The following is a 15,146-nucleotide window of genomic DNA, read 5'->3' on the forward strand; positions in this document are numbered from 1 at the left end:
TCATGTCATATATAATTTATGTTGGTCAGCATTATATACATGGGTATGTTATCATGTTCTACATATGTCTGTCATTTTGTTATCCTAAATGTGTCTTAATGTTACACATATTTGTGCCATATTATACATATGTGTGCAATCAATCATGTTATATAATTTGTGCATACCCATTTCTTGCATGAGTTTTGCATACAAACAGACACAAAGTGTACATAAAAGTTTCATAACAATTAAATGCTATATCTCACACATTTATCAAAAATTATGAAAAAATTTAAGATACTCATTGTCATGACAACATACAAGTAACTGATTATCACCATTTTAAGCTCTTCCTGTTTCTGTTTCAATTTACTCTTTGTTTTCTGTCTTAAGTTGTAAGTAAAGCTATAGTTTAATTAGCAAGTTTTGATAGATAAGAGTACACATGTCCATATTTAGAGGTAAGCCTTTGGTAAATCACCTGTTGTCTATTAACCATGCATAGATGATCACTAGCTAGCTATCAGTTACAACAACTGTCCATTTGCAGTATATAAAACTAAATACAGTAAAACACATTTTTAAGTTGAAATTGCAAACAATTAACAACAATCAGGATCCCAGTTAACAATGACACAAAATTTCAACCTAAATAGAAGAGAAAAATAACGGTATTGAAATGTACTTTCAACACAACTTCTAAGCTTCTGGGGGATCTTCTTATACTATTCATGGATTCACAACAGCAGTTTCTTAGTGATATGTTGCCTCACACTTCGATTCATCTCTGCGTTGTTATTTTATTTCGTCCTTTGGGGCCATGGAGTCCATTCAATATTTCTATATAAAATTCGGCTGAAGCCTGTGCTAGAGGGTGTGAGGGGTGTTGCACATTGCCTCTCACAACCAACCTCCATCAAACCAAGTCTGCTATTATTTTATTTTGTTGTGTTCTTTGCTTTATGGAGATCTAGATTTGATTAACAAATCAGAAATGTATGACATCAGGCAAAATTTGTGACCACAACTACATACGTTAGGTAGGATTTTTGACTTATTTAGTTTTGTAATAAAGAAATTGGAACATACCAGAAGGTTTAAATGTATGAATGAATCAGTATAAACAGTTTATAAATGATCATGTATATGATTTACCAAGCCTCTGTTCATGTAGACGTACACCCTCCCTTCCTCCGTGTTGTTGGTAGAATAATACGGCGCACCTACAATAATGTCATCCAACTGGTCATTGTTTATGTCAGTGGCACACAAGACTGAACCAAAATAGCTCCCTAGCTGATCTCCTATCAGGGGCTCATTTAGAATCCTGTCACTTTTATATTCAAACATAAAAACCTAAAAGAAAATGAAAAAAATGAGATATCTTAAATTGAATGTAATTGTTTTTGAAAGATATATAGATAATAAAAACAACACTCAACAGTTTAAAGTATTTAGTTTTTCTTTAGAATTACATCTTTCTCCCATAGTATAATTTCAAAAATATTGGTAAGTTAAATGTATGGCAAGAAATATTTGGTAAATTATGATGTAAGCATTTATATATTTATACAATTTTCTAGTCTGCAATATGACTTGTGTAAAAAAATTTTTGGTGTATGATGGTAAGTACAGTCTACCGTGAATTACAGAAATGATGATGCTAGTCCTACAGTTATTTGTGGAATGTACTTGTCTGTTACTTACAGATCCATTGAGGTTAGCTCTAGGTGCTCCAGCTATTATATAGTTTGTATTTGTCCTATACAAACGAGCAGATGTCACAGTGTAACCTTAAAATAAAAAAAAAATAAAATGAAATGAACAAAAAGCTTGCAAACGAAAATAATGCTCTGTTTTATTGTTTTGATGGCCAATATATTCATTTTTTTGCTCTTTACATGTTTTATGCTAGAATAAAGTAAATGCATGCTTGTTTCATGTTATAAAATCTGCAGAATCACAGGATCAGACAGCAACTAATCCCTTGGGATTCTACAGACTTCACAACATGAAACAAATAAACGTTAACCCTTCAATATACATGTACTACCCTATTAATTATTCCTTTCTGTGTGATATATCTTAACCTTTCTTTGTATGTAAAATTGCTTATTTCTAATTCTTATCTGTAAATGCAAGAACATAAAAGTCTTTGTCAGTAAATCCAAGAACACCAAAGTCCTTGTCTATAAATCCAAGAACATCAAAGTCATTGTCAGTAATTCCAAGGACATCAAAGTCCTTGTCAGTAATTCCAAGGACATCAAAGTCCTTAATTGTCAGTAATTCCAAGGACATCAAAGTCCTTAATTGTCAGTAATTCCAAGGACATCAAAATCCTTAATTGTCAGTAAATCCAGAGACATCAAAGTCCTTAATTGTCAGTAAATCCAGGGACATCAAAGTCCTTAGTAAATAACCTCTGCCAGATAATCTTACAAACAATAAGCAAGGATCAGGAGCAACAATTGTAAAAACAACCAAAGAATCTCCAAAAATTAGTTTACCAATCAGCCAGTTCTTTCGGTCATCAGCTAGGGGCTGAACGGTGAAGTTTCGGCGAAAGTTGTCCTCAATTACAAAACCTCCTAAAATAGAATATTAATGTATGTATAACCAAAACTTTTTTTTATAAAAAAAATGTGTGTATTAAAAAAAACATTGTTGAAATATTTCGTTATTATATTTCATTTTAATTTCTGAATACTCAAGATATTGTTCAACTTCCACGTGCATCCATTTGCGACTAAAGCAAAATTACGAAAGTTTACAATACAGCTGGTAAGATTGTGTAAGTTATGTTTTTCTGATGAATACACTATATGCACATGCTCACAATAAAAGCTTGTTTCTCTCCGAGAGTGAGTACGAGCCTTACTAAAGAGTTTTTGCATATATACAAGAAGCCGTCATGCTGGCTTATTGAAGGTCGGTGGTTCTACCATGTGCCCGCCCATGATGAAATAATGCACGGAGGGGCACCTTGGGTCTTCCTCCACCGTCAAAGCTGGAAAGTCACCAAATGACCTATAATTGTGTCGGTGCGACGTTAAAGACAACAAAAAACAAAAAGCAATAACAGGGCTATGTGTGGTATTGACATACATACTGGTATATGCGTGGTATTTACAGATATATAAGTGGTATTGGTAGATATACCAGGCTATGCGTGATATTGACAGATAAACCAGGCTGTGAGATGTTTTGACAGATAAACCAGGCTGCGAGATGTTTTGACAGATAATCCAGGCTACAATGTATATGCAATATTGACAGATATACCAGCCTATGCGTGGCATTGACGTACCTTGCCAATCGTTTAGACCAGGTGCCCCCATCACTAAAGCGTCGCCATTCTGTAAGTACAAATTAGCAATTATACAATAAATTCAAATCGGATTTGAAAAGTTTTTTTAAAATAAATTTATCACTAGAATGAACCATTTTCGTCGCTTGGCTAAATATGAAGCATAATGTCTCTAAGTCACAAGTAGCCTAAATATTTTATTTTATATTAATTACAGAACAAGCTTTAGCATTTTCACACATATAAAATGACGATCGGTGACCAGTAAAATGGTGTAAATGTCCGTTCATCGGAATCGAATACGCAACGTCCGTTGTCTAAGTTGTTTCGCGCCAAAAATTCAAAATGGGCGCGTGGTGTTTCGCGAGCATGTTTATTACCATTAAACATAAATATCATCAGTATACCTTTGTGTATTCAACAGCTTGTCCAAGAGCACCGTAAGCCCATATTGGATAACGTTCCTGCCGATGCACGAGACTATTGTAATCTACCAAGACCGGAAGTAGTCTGGCCGGAAGTTGAAATCCTGCATCAAGCTCGTAACACAGTCCTTGCATGTACAGTAAGTCGTTTGGCATAACAAACTTCGAATCTTTCCACCTGTGCGCACACACCTGAATAAAATAAAGTATGAAAAAGGGAGATAATTCTGAAAATATTGATAAAGCTGTAGTCTTATAATTTGTAAAGACTGTTCGAGTTCATTTAAAGGGTGCAGAAGTTATTACCTTAGATATTCGGGGCGAACGGAAGGGACAAAGTGACTCAAACATAGCCCCCGACCCCACACCACAAAAAAAAAACAACACACGCTTGTTGTTGCGTAACAAGGGAAGAGAATCTAGAACAAGAAATGATTACTGTAAAACGCTTGATCATTGGCGTAAAAATTATTATGGCGCTATTGGCACTCGAAGTCTGCAGCGCCAAAATAAATTTCCGCCAATTAATCAGCCGCTAAATTTGTTCCCGACAATATTGGCCTGGACATTTTTAACGTCACGGTAGCAATTTAAGCAAAATTACCTATAAATGTTTTATTCCCTGGAACTTTTTATTTAAAAATATTTACAACTCTAACAAACAGACACGTCAATCACTACCTTAGAAAAACGATCTTTTTATGATTTGTTTCGTCATAAAATACACGTATAGCCAGTCCAAGCAATTGCGATAATAACCCTAACCCTGTAAAAAATGAGACAAAAAAAGAATATGTATACACATGCACTTACAGCAAATCTGTCATTATTTGGAGCTACATCAACCGACACGCCAAGCCACTGGTTATTTTTATCGTGATCAAAAACTTTGGTTACACCATAAAATGTCCCTGCCACTCTTACATTCCCTGTAAAGAGAAACAATTATAACATTTTTCTTTTTATGTTTTGTACTGCGACAATCATGATTGTTTAAGAGGTATACAAGTAATCATATTTTAGAAACTAGCTCTCTTTGTAAAAGGAATACTTTTCAGACAAAACTTCAGTACAGTAGTGTAATACATTGTTGTTTGGCAGATAAAATTGTTATTCTGCGGAGAACGGTTTCATTTTGGCCGTGTATTTACTCGACATCGTCGGCAATAAGTCTCTTATCTTAAAATTATTAGAGAATGCTTCATATTATTCTTGGTTACAACGGTACGACGTGTCTTAATGAGGTACCTGAAGTGTCTACGACCACCTCCTCACAGCGGACACTGTCGCCATCTAGCGGACACCTCAGTAACACACCTGGGCTTGTGATACCTTGTTGAAGAGGATCGTTGGCTCTCGGTGCACCAACAAGAAGCCTGCATTAGATAAAACACTAGGTTATGGCAAATCTCTGTAAATATCACATACATGTACTAGGTAAATATCGCGTACTAGGTAATTATCACATATTAGGTATATATCACATACAATGTTTTTATCGCATACAAGGTAAATATCGCGTACTAGGTAAAAATTAAATGCTAGGTAAATATCGAATACAAGGTAAATATCGCATGAAAGGTAAATATTACATACTAGATAAACATCACATACTAGGTAAATATCGCATACTAGCACTAGGCAAATATAAGGCTGCCACAGATTCATAGTTATTAAGGTTGCATGCCTTCAGATTTATGCCAGATTTTTCGAAATTAAGGATATTATTTCAATAGCTTATAATTGCAATAAAAAGAAAATATAAAACTAATACGTGCTTTTCAGGACCTTTTTTCTATAGAAGTACTCTTTTAATCAATGAAATATTTAGAAAACTTTCAAAAACCGTTAGTCATACTCATGAAATTTGATGCAAAATAGCATGAATTTAGCCGTATTTATACAATACACATTAAAATATTCGATATCTAATGTCAATGGCAATCTGTTTAAAAAATGATTTCTATATGCTAGAGGCATGTCCCTTTAACCTTACTCTTGGATGAGACGACTCGTAAGGAACCACATCAATGTATACAATTAAATAAACTGTGAAGTTTGATCAAGATTTACCAGATATTTAATGGAAGAGTCGGACACACACCAGCTCGGTAAATGGAATATTACAATAAGGAAGGGGCGCAACTTCGGGAATCACGTCTTCATATAAATCATTCATCCTGGCGTTGTTGTTTTCATATGCCCTTAAAGGGCCTTGGCTTTTATCAATAAACTTGAACTTGATCCCGGCAATTATGACCTCTTCAAAATTTCTTGAATGCGACACAGAAGACCAGACTGACACAATTAAATATACAAGTATATGTTCTGTCCCTAGTAGACATTTACGGATTAAGTCTACGTGGACTGTGGACACCTAAGGCGATAGATTTTTTCAAGGGGACCGTCTCAACATAGTTTAATTATATTATGCGCGATATGAAAAAGAGTTTATAACGGCAATAGGGTTTGAGTTATTATATCATCACTATGCGGTAGGTGATATAAAATTTTGATGTGCCTGTTTTTAGCTCGACTTTTCGAAGGAAAAGTAAAGCTATTGCATTCGCTCCGGCGTCGGCGTCGGCGTCTCTGTTGGTTAAAATTTTAGATAAAGTCAAATATCTCTGTTACTGTCAAAGCTATTGACTTGAAACTTAAAATACTTATTTACTATCAAAGTCTACACAAGGAAGAACAATCCCCATAACTCTGATTGAATTTTTACAGAATTATCCCCCTTTCTAATTTAGCATTTTTGGTTATAGTTTTTGATAAAGTCAAATATCTCTGTTACTATCAAAGCTATTGACTTGAAACTTATAATAGTTATTTACTATCAAAGTCTACACCAGGAAAAATAATCCCCATAACTCTGATTGAATTTTGATAGAATTATGCCCCTTTTAACTTAGAATTTATGGTTAAAGTTTTTGATAAAGTCAAATATCTCTGTTACTATCAAAGCTATTGACTTGAAACTTAAAAATAATTATTTACTATCGAAGTCCACACCAGGAAAAACAATCTGCGTTACTCTGATTTGAATTTTGATAGAATTATGCCCCTTTTTAACTTAGAATTTTTGGGTAAATTTTTTGATAAAGTCAAATATCTCTGTTACTATCAAAGCTATTGACTTGAAACTTAAAATACTTATTTACTATAAACGTCTACACCAGGAGAAATAATCCCTATAAATCTGATTTGAATTTTGACAGAATTATGCCCCTTTTTAACTTAGAATTTTTGGTTAAAGTTCTTGATAAAGTCAAATATATCTGTTACTACCAAAGCTATTGACCTGAAACTTAAAATATTTATTTACTATCAAAGTCTACACCAAGAGAAACAATCCCTATAACTCTGATTTGAATTTTGACAGAATAATGCCCCTTTTTAAATTAGAATGTTTGGTTAAAGTTTTTGATAAATTAAAAGTCAAATGTCTCTGTTACTATCAAAGCTATTGACTTTAAACTTAAAGTAGTTATTTATTATCGAAGTCTACACCAGGAAAAACAATCCTCATAACTGTGATTTGAATTTTGACAGAGTTTTGTCCCTTTTTAACTTAGAATTTTTGATAAAAGTTTTTGATAATTTATGTTTTTGATTTAACGTCGCACCGACACATGATAGGTCATATGGCGACTTTCCAGCTTTAATGGTGGAGGAAGACCCCAGGTGCCCCTCCGTGTATTATTACATCACGAGCGGGCACCTGGGTAGAACCCCCGCCTTCCGTAAGCCAGCTGGATGGCTTCCTCACATGAAGAATTCAACGCCCCGAGTGAGGCTCGAACCCACATCGATGAGGGGCAAGTGATTTGAAGTCAGCAACCTTAACCACTCGGCCACGGAGGCCCCCAAAGGTTTTGATAAAGTCAAATATCAGAGGATGGGAGCAAAATTTAAAGAACTTTACTGTTGAAGTCCTAAGGAAAATGACAACAAAGGGAAGAAATTCCCCGAAAAACTCTTAGTCCACTAAAATTATTAACAGGTACAGATGTGTCAAAATACACCTTAACTTTGCAGGTACCATCCATGTTGTACCAAAGAAAAGTGGTCTCGGTTTTTACCTACGACTAATAATAAAAAAGTTACGAAATAACCTATTTCTAGTAACATAAAAGGGAAGTAATTCAATAAAAAATATTGTAAGTGAACAAAAAAAAAGAATCTGCCAAATAAAAACAAGAGCACCGCAATGCAAAGCAACATAAACACAAAACAAAGTCATGTGACCTTTAACCTCTAAGTGTGACCTTTACCTTGAAGCGAGCTATGTGCTCTGCACGTCGTCTCAATGTGGTGAACATTTGTGCCAAGTTTTTTTTTAAATCCTTCAAGCAGTTTAAGAGTTACACATCGCACTCGAAACAAAGTTATATGACCTTTGACCCCTAAGACGGACACACAGACAAACAGACGGTCAGACGAACACCAAAATACGTTCCTTCGGGCGTATAATAACAACAAAGGAATGGAGACGCAAGATATTACGTTTTCTACAGTTTTCACATGTTTCACCTGCTGACCTACATTTTGATCCCAGCTAACCCAGTTAAGATTTATTTTCATTTCGGACGACGACGACGATGGAATACGGATACATTGCGAACAGATAAGCTCATCTTTTCAACTTTATCGCAGATGCGCAACTTATAATATTGAAGAACCTTTCGGGAAAGTGTTATGACGCTAGATCAAATACTTTTTGCGATATGCATAACAAAACACCTCTCTGGCGAACAGACAGACGGACAGACAAATCCAAATCTTATCCTGTGCGGTAACATAATAAGCCAGACCTTACCATCATTATTGGAATGTTTTCCTACCACACATAAATTAAAATTATCATGTTGAGACGGTCCCCTTGAAAAATCGATCGTCTTAGGTGTTCACAGTCCACGTAGACTTAATTCGTAAATGTCTATTTGGAAGATGACAAGAGTGGCGAGAGGACAAAACAACAACAACAACAACAACAAAAAAACAGCAACAAAAACCAATATTTACACAAGTCAAGACTAAGGCGAATGTCAAACCCAGTCGGAAGGAACCCGACACTGATGTTTATGGCGTAGTGTTTACCTCGGCATGGTCATGGCGTAGTGTTTACCTCAGCATGGTTATGGCGTAGTGTTTACCTCGGCATGGTCATGGCGTATTTACATCGGCATGGTCATGGCGTAGTGTTTACCTCAGCATGGTCATGGCGTAGAGTTTACCTCAGCATGGTCATGGCGTAGTGTTATTCGTCGGCATGGTCATGGCGTAGTGTATACCTCGGCATGGTCATGGCGTAGTGTTTACCTCGGCATGGTCATGGCGTAGTGTTTACCTCGGCATGGTCATGGCGTAGTGTTTACCTCGACATGGTCATGGCGTAGTGTTTACCTCGACATGGTCATGGCGTAGTGTTATTCGTCAGCATGGTCATGGCGTAGTGTTTATGTCGGCATGGTCATGGCGTAGTGTTTATCTCAGCATGGTCATGGCGTAGTGTTATTCGTCGGCATGGTCATGGCGTAGTGTTTACCTCGGCATGGTCATGGCGTAGTGTTTACCTCAGCATGGTCATGGCGTAGTGTTTACCTCGGCATGGTCATAGCGTAGTGTTTACCTCAGCATGGTCATGGCGTAGTGTTTACCTCAGCATGGTCATGGCGTAGTGTTATTCGTCGGCATGGTCATGGCGTAGTGTTTACCTCAGCATGGTCATGGCGTAGTGTTTACCTCGGCATGGTCATGGCGTAGTGTTTACGTCGGCATGGGTATGGCGTAGTGTTTACCTCGACATGGTCATGGCGTAGTGTTTACGCCGGCATGGAAAGTATGACATCACGGTCTCGTATTGTGTATAAAACCTAGACAAACTATTGTAAAGCGATGCGCCAGCGTACCCTTTATTTGGCCTTAATGACCTTCTTTTGGACTATATTTGAGCTGAACTTTGGTGTGGGACAAAATCTGACTTACACAGGCAAGTCAAATTACTATAACAGACCGAAGACGAATCAATGGACAATTACAACACTATAACTGCCACATTGTCTACATCAAACTCATTATCTTACAGGCTATATACTTTTATAATATCTTTATTTTTTGCTTCAGCTTGATCTGAAAACGAACAGGGTGTATCGAATACCTTAAAATGCATGGGTAAGTGGGAAAATATGTAAATAAGTAAAATATAGGTCCGGGTAAGTAGACCGATGTATCAAGAAGGGAAATAGATTTTTATTTTGTTTGGTTTAACGTCGCACCGACACAATTATAGGTCATATGGCGGTTTTCCAGCTTTGATGGTGGAGGAAGACCCCAGGTGCCCCTCCGTGCATTATTTGATCACGAGCTGGCACCTAGGTAGAACCACCAAACTTCCATAAGACAGCTGGATGGATTCCTCACATGAAGAATTCAACGCCCCGAGTGAGTCTCGAACACCACATCGATGAGGGGCAAGTGATTTGAAGTCGGTGACCTTAACCACTCGGCCACGGAGGCCCCATCAAGTAGGATAAAGTAGAAAGTTTAAAATGCCTGGGTAAGTAGAAAAATGAGATATATAGAGTACATTTAAAATGCCTGGGGTAGTAGGAAAACATGTATAGAGTACGTTCAGATCGCCAGGGTAAGTATGAAAAGATGCATAGAGTACGTTTGAAATGACTGGGTAAGTATGAAAAGATGTAAAGAGTACGTTTAAAACGCCTGGGTAAGTATGAAAAGATGTATAGAGTACGTTTAAAATATCTGGGTAAGTAGGAAAAGATGCATAGAGTACATTTGAAATGACTGGGTAAGTAGGAAAAAATGTATAGAGTACGTTTGAAATATCTGGGTAAGTAGGAAAAGATACATAGAGTACGTTTAAAATATCAGGGTAAGTAAGAAAAGTTCCATAGAGTACGTTTAAAATGCCTGGGCTAGTAGGAAAAAATGCATAGAGTATGTTTAAAATGTCTGGGTAAGTAGGAAAAGATGCATAGAGTACATTTGAAATGACTGGGTAAGTAGGAAAAGATGCACAGAGTACGTTTAAAATGACTGGGTAAGTAGGAAAAGATGCATAGAGTACGTTGTACAGAATACGTTTTAAATGCCTGGGCAAGAAGGAAAAGATGTACAGGACGTTTAAAATACCTGGGCAAGTAGGAAAAGATGTATAGAGTACGTTTAAAATGTCTGGGTAAGTAGGAAAAGATGTATAGAGTACGTTTGAAATATCTGGGCAAGTAGGAAAAGATGTATAGAGTACGTTTAAAATATCTGGACAAGTAGGAAAAGATGTATAGAGTACGTTTAAAATATCTGGGTAAGTAGGAAAAGATGTATAGAGTACGTTTAAAATATCTGGGCAAGTAGGAAAAGATGTATAGAGTACGTTTGAAATATCTGGGCAAGTAGGAAAAGTTGCATAGAGTACGTTTAAAATATCTGGGAAAGTAGGAAAATGACACAAAATGGTTTGCATAAAGTATAAAGTGAAAAAAAAAAACTCCGCACCACCTGTTGATGGCACAGTATGATCAGTGTATAGTGAAACTATAATACGGAACTCATCCACCATGTGATATATAGATTCCTTTTTTCGAACGGAAAACCAAATGTCATGTAAAGCAACAATGTAAAATAATGGGAACCGGACAATGTCAAGTTGTCATGGAAACGCAAGGCTGAAAAAGACTTAACGTTTCATATATTACCAGTGTTTGTTTAGGAGAGTACTAGATTCTATCTTGTTAACAGTGTTCGTTATTATAAATTTTACGTTAAGGCAAACATACCTAATATTTTACTACGTTTACTTCCGTTGAGTACGTTATGTTTGTGTAAACAGTTATGTATCACTTATTTGCCTGGGGACATATTTTTGACTGTCAACATTTTTATCGTTTCCCATTTATATACAGGATGATTGAGTTTTTGACAGGACGAACATTCATTTTGTTAACCTCGGTGTAAAACGCTTTAATTGCGTTCACACTTTTATTAATCTAATTCAACAGGTGTTTCTTTCTTGGAGAAAAGGAAGAAAACACGGATAGATAAGATCCCCAACCCTCGAGTATTTCTCATTTGCGGAATTCCTTTTTGTAGTTAGTAAGATTTTGCCTTAATCAGATGTCAACGTCTACATATACGTGCTATAGAACGGCGGCACGTGATGGCACGAAAGAAAAACATCCACGAGATAATATTGACATATCAAATAGAAAAAGAAACAGAAATAAAGGGAAGTCTTACCAATTGCCTTGTATATTCCGTAACATTGCAAGAGAATATCCGAAATATATTCCAGCTGGACCTTGGAAAACTTTAACATTTTTGGTATCCACATTAAACGATAAAGCACCGTCCAAACAAAGTAGAAACAACAAAGCACTAGTCAATATATATTTTACACGTGCATGTATACAAATTGTCAAGGAATCCGATTTCATCATGGATATTTTCTGAAGAACCATTTTGCTCTATATGCTAGTTAAAAATTCGTTCCAAATGTCAACTATAATTATAAACCATTTTCCGGTACATAAGAGAAATGTCACACTTGTTTGTCACAGAGCACACTAGTTTTCGTATAGTAATTATGCATTTATTCGTAGCATTTATTTAATTTCCTAGCAAATACATGCATGCATTATTATACAGTTTTATTAATAGTATTATTTTACGTTTCTGCTAAACATTAGCAAGATGCAAATTCTTGAAACAGCTCTGCTTGTAGTTCCTTGAAGTTAATCGCTTTTGTTTCACTAAACTTTCAGCAAATTGCAACGTTTTTCTGTAGTTCTCACTGCTGGAGTCTTTTTCTTTATTTCAACGACAGCTCTACTGCTGCACACGCGTTTGAGTTAAAATTTCACGAGTGCTGAACGTAATAATTAAATCCAATGCTTTCTCAAAAACAATTGAAGCTCATATAAAAAATAAGAAAAACACAACGTTCACGGTAGGGATGATGTATGTTTTTATCTATCCCGCGAGCATATCTGTGCTATGATGCATACATGTATAATTAGTCGGCATAAAACATGACAGAATGACTATTGTGACCCCAATAAAACCAAAGGATCACTCATAACTTCTCACTCATACAAATGTAAACAATGTCAGTATTTGTAACTTCGGGAACGGTCGCATACAACTACGTGGTCAGCCTCAACTTTGTACCACAACACCTGTCCGCCTTATCATTTCTGTGTTTAAAAATCTAAGTTTGCCCGCTTCAGGTTTTCAGGCTAGTTTTACCGATTTTTCTAAGAATATGATTACTTTTCTACGTCGTTTGTGCTTCCGTACTTCATTTGTTTATATGTGGACAAGCGCCTACAAAAAACCGAATGCGTTCGATCTTTTGTTTATAGTTATGTACTCAAATAAATAACAGGTTTTATTCGCAAGGTAATTACAATTAGTTATGTACAAAGAAGTGTATTTACTCTACCGCTGCTCCGTTTCAAAATTTAAGCGGTGAAAAATAATCCGTTGTCACGTAATTGTTACATGTATCGAAAATTAATCCAAATTCTTGTAAATGTAACATATATTGAAAAACAATTAGTATCCATGTGAACACATCATATGACGTTACGTTGATTGACAGCAACGGTGCGTACTCCCCTTCAGTGGCGGAAATTCAATCATAATTAATCAATACATGTCATCGATCATCGATCTGGTCCAAACACATGTCTATACATTGTGTATTTACCTATATAATGTGTACATATGTTTACATGGCGAAGAAATTATAACTGTATAATCATTTAAATTCATAAATATTTCTTGAATGTACGTAAGTTATTAATACATCTTTTAGCCATTTGCCTAGCCGCCGTTGGAGCAAGAACTTCTGCTTCTAGATCGGTGTCAAATTATTTGCAGTTTCTGAGACATTAAATAACAGCTTTTATCAATCAGAGCGTTAACATTTAGATATCAAATGAGCCGCTGAACTGATCAACCCTGCAGCGAGTGCAACCTCGCCGAGAAAGCACAGGCATCAATGGATACCCTTGGCGTAGATGTCCACACTGGATGTTGCCAAGTACTACCATTGAGGTTGAGGATATAGACCATAATTATACTGGAATAAAGCCGTGATCGGCGACTACAGCTGGAGAAATGGCTCTACAATTATCATATGACGAGTAGGATGGACCGTTTTAGACTCATCGAAACTCTCTATGGTGATAAATCTACCTTAAATAGGCTCCAGTCACTCAGATCCATTCGTGTGGTATATTCATGACTCCTTGACTTCGGCGATCGAATGCACTTGAATGCGGAAAGTGAATTTCTACAGGAAACGTTATCACCAAGGAGGGACATCCAGCCTGCGACTGGAGTGTATATCAAAGAAGAGAGGGTACCACATGTAGACTCCTCATCCTCCATAAAACTGTCAACACCTTCGGCATATTGTCTGTTTGAGAAGTAATTGAAACCCTTTTGTGAAATCAAAGGAAGTTAAGAGGATGCCATACCAAATTTGGTGAGATATCAATACAAGATGCTACATAGCAAGTCTGGTGCTGGTGCATCAAGTTTAACTTGCTATTCGTTGCGATTTTTATTTTAGCTCTCGCAGTCACTTTGTGCACTGAATGAAATCAACTGAAGTTTTGAACACGTCTGAGACAGATCACGATTGAAAGAGGTCAAATAAGAACTTCATATGTAATGTTTTTCATTAAGTTAAGGTGATAGTGTATATGGTAACAGAGTCTGCATGGTAACAGAGCATCCATGGTAACAGAGTCTGCATGGTAACAGAGATCCACGGTAACAGAGTCTGCATGGTAACAGAGAATACACGGTAGACAGAGTCTGCATGGTAACAGAGCATCCACGGTAAAGAGTCTGCATGGTAACAGAGCATCCACGGTAACAGAGTCTGCATGGTAACAGAGCATCCACGGTAACAGAGTCTGCATGGTAACAGAGCATCCACGGTAACAGAGTCTGCATGGTAACAGAGCATCCACGGTGACAGAGTCTGCATGGTAACAGAGCATCCACGGTAACAGAGTCTGCATGGTAACAGAGCATCCACGGTAACAGAGTCTGCATGGTAACAGAGCATCCACGGTAACAGAGTCTGCATGGTAACAGAGCATCCACGGTGACAGAGTCTGCATGGTAACAGAGCATCCACGGTAACAGAGTCTGCATGGTAACAGAGCATCCACGGTAACAGAGTCTGCATGGTAACAGAGCATCCACGGTAACAGAGTCTGCATGGTAACAGAGCATCCACAGTAACAGAGTCTGCATGGTAACAGAGAAGCAGAACAATTGACCATAGGTAACAGAGAATACCTGGTAACAGAGCATCCACGGTAACAGAGAATACCTGGTAACAGACCATAGCAAACAGAGTAACTATTAGATGAGCTAATAAT

At 36.8% G+C, this 15,146-nt stretch overlaps 1 protein-coding gene across 1 annotated transcript in view; it reads right to left on the bottom strand.

Moving 5' to 3' along the window:
- The window catches only part of LOC123531191 (integrin alpha-2-like), a 35,901-nt gene extending 21,425 nt beyond the window's left edge, over window positions 1-14,476 (bottom strand). Inside the window, exons 1-8 of the mRNA XM_053517916.1 lie at window positions 11,983-14,476; window positions 4,966-5,093; window positions 4,531-4,646; window positions 3,700-3,909; window positions 3,293-3,341; window positions 2,493-2,573; window positions 1,690-1,775; window positions 1,138-1,338 (exon numbers count right to left, since the gene is read on the bottom strand). Of these exons, the coding sequence (XP_053373891.1) occupies window positions 1,138-1,338; window positions 1,690-1,775; window positions 2,493-2,573; window positions 3,293-3,341; window positions 3,700-3,909; window positions 4,531-4,646; window positions 4,966-5,093; window positions 11,983-12,203 (1,092 nt within the window). The 5' untranslated portion in view covers window positions 12,204-14,476. The remainder of the gene's footprint in view (window positions 1-1,137; window positions 1,339-1,689; window positions 1,776-2,492; window positions 2,574-3,292; window positions 3,342-3,699; window positions 3,910-4,530; window positions 4,647-4,965; window positions 5,094-11,982) is intronic.
- Window positions 14,477-15,146: the final 670 nt, after the last annotated feature.

The sequence above is a fragment of the Mercenaria mercenaria genome, chromosome 11 (genome assembly GCF_021730395.1).
Source record: "Mercenaria mercenaria strain notata chromosome 11, MADL_Memer_1, whole genome shotgun sequence".
Lineage (NCBI taxonomy): Eukaryota > Metazoa > Mollusca > Bivalvia > Venerida > Veneridae > Mercenaria > Mercenaria mercenaria.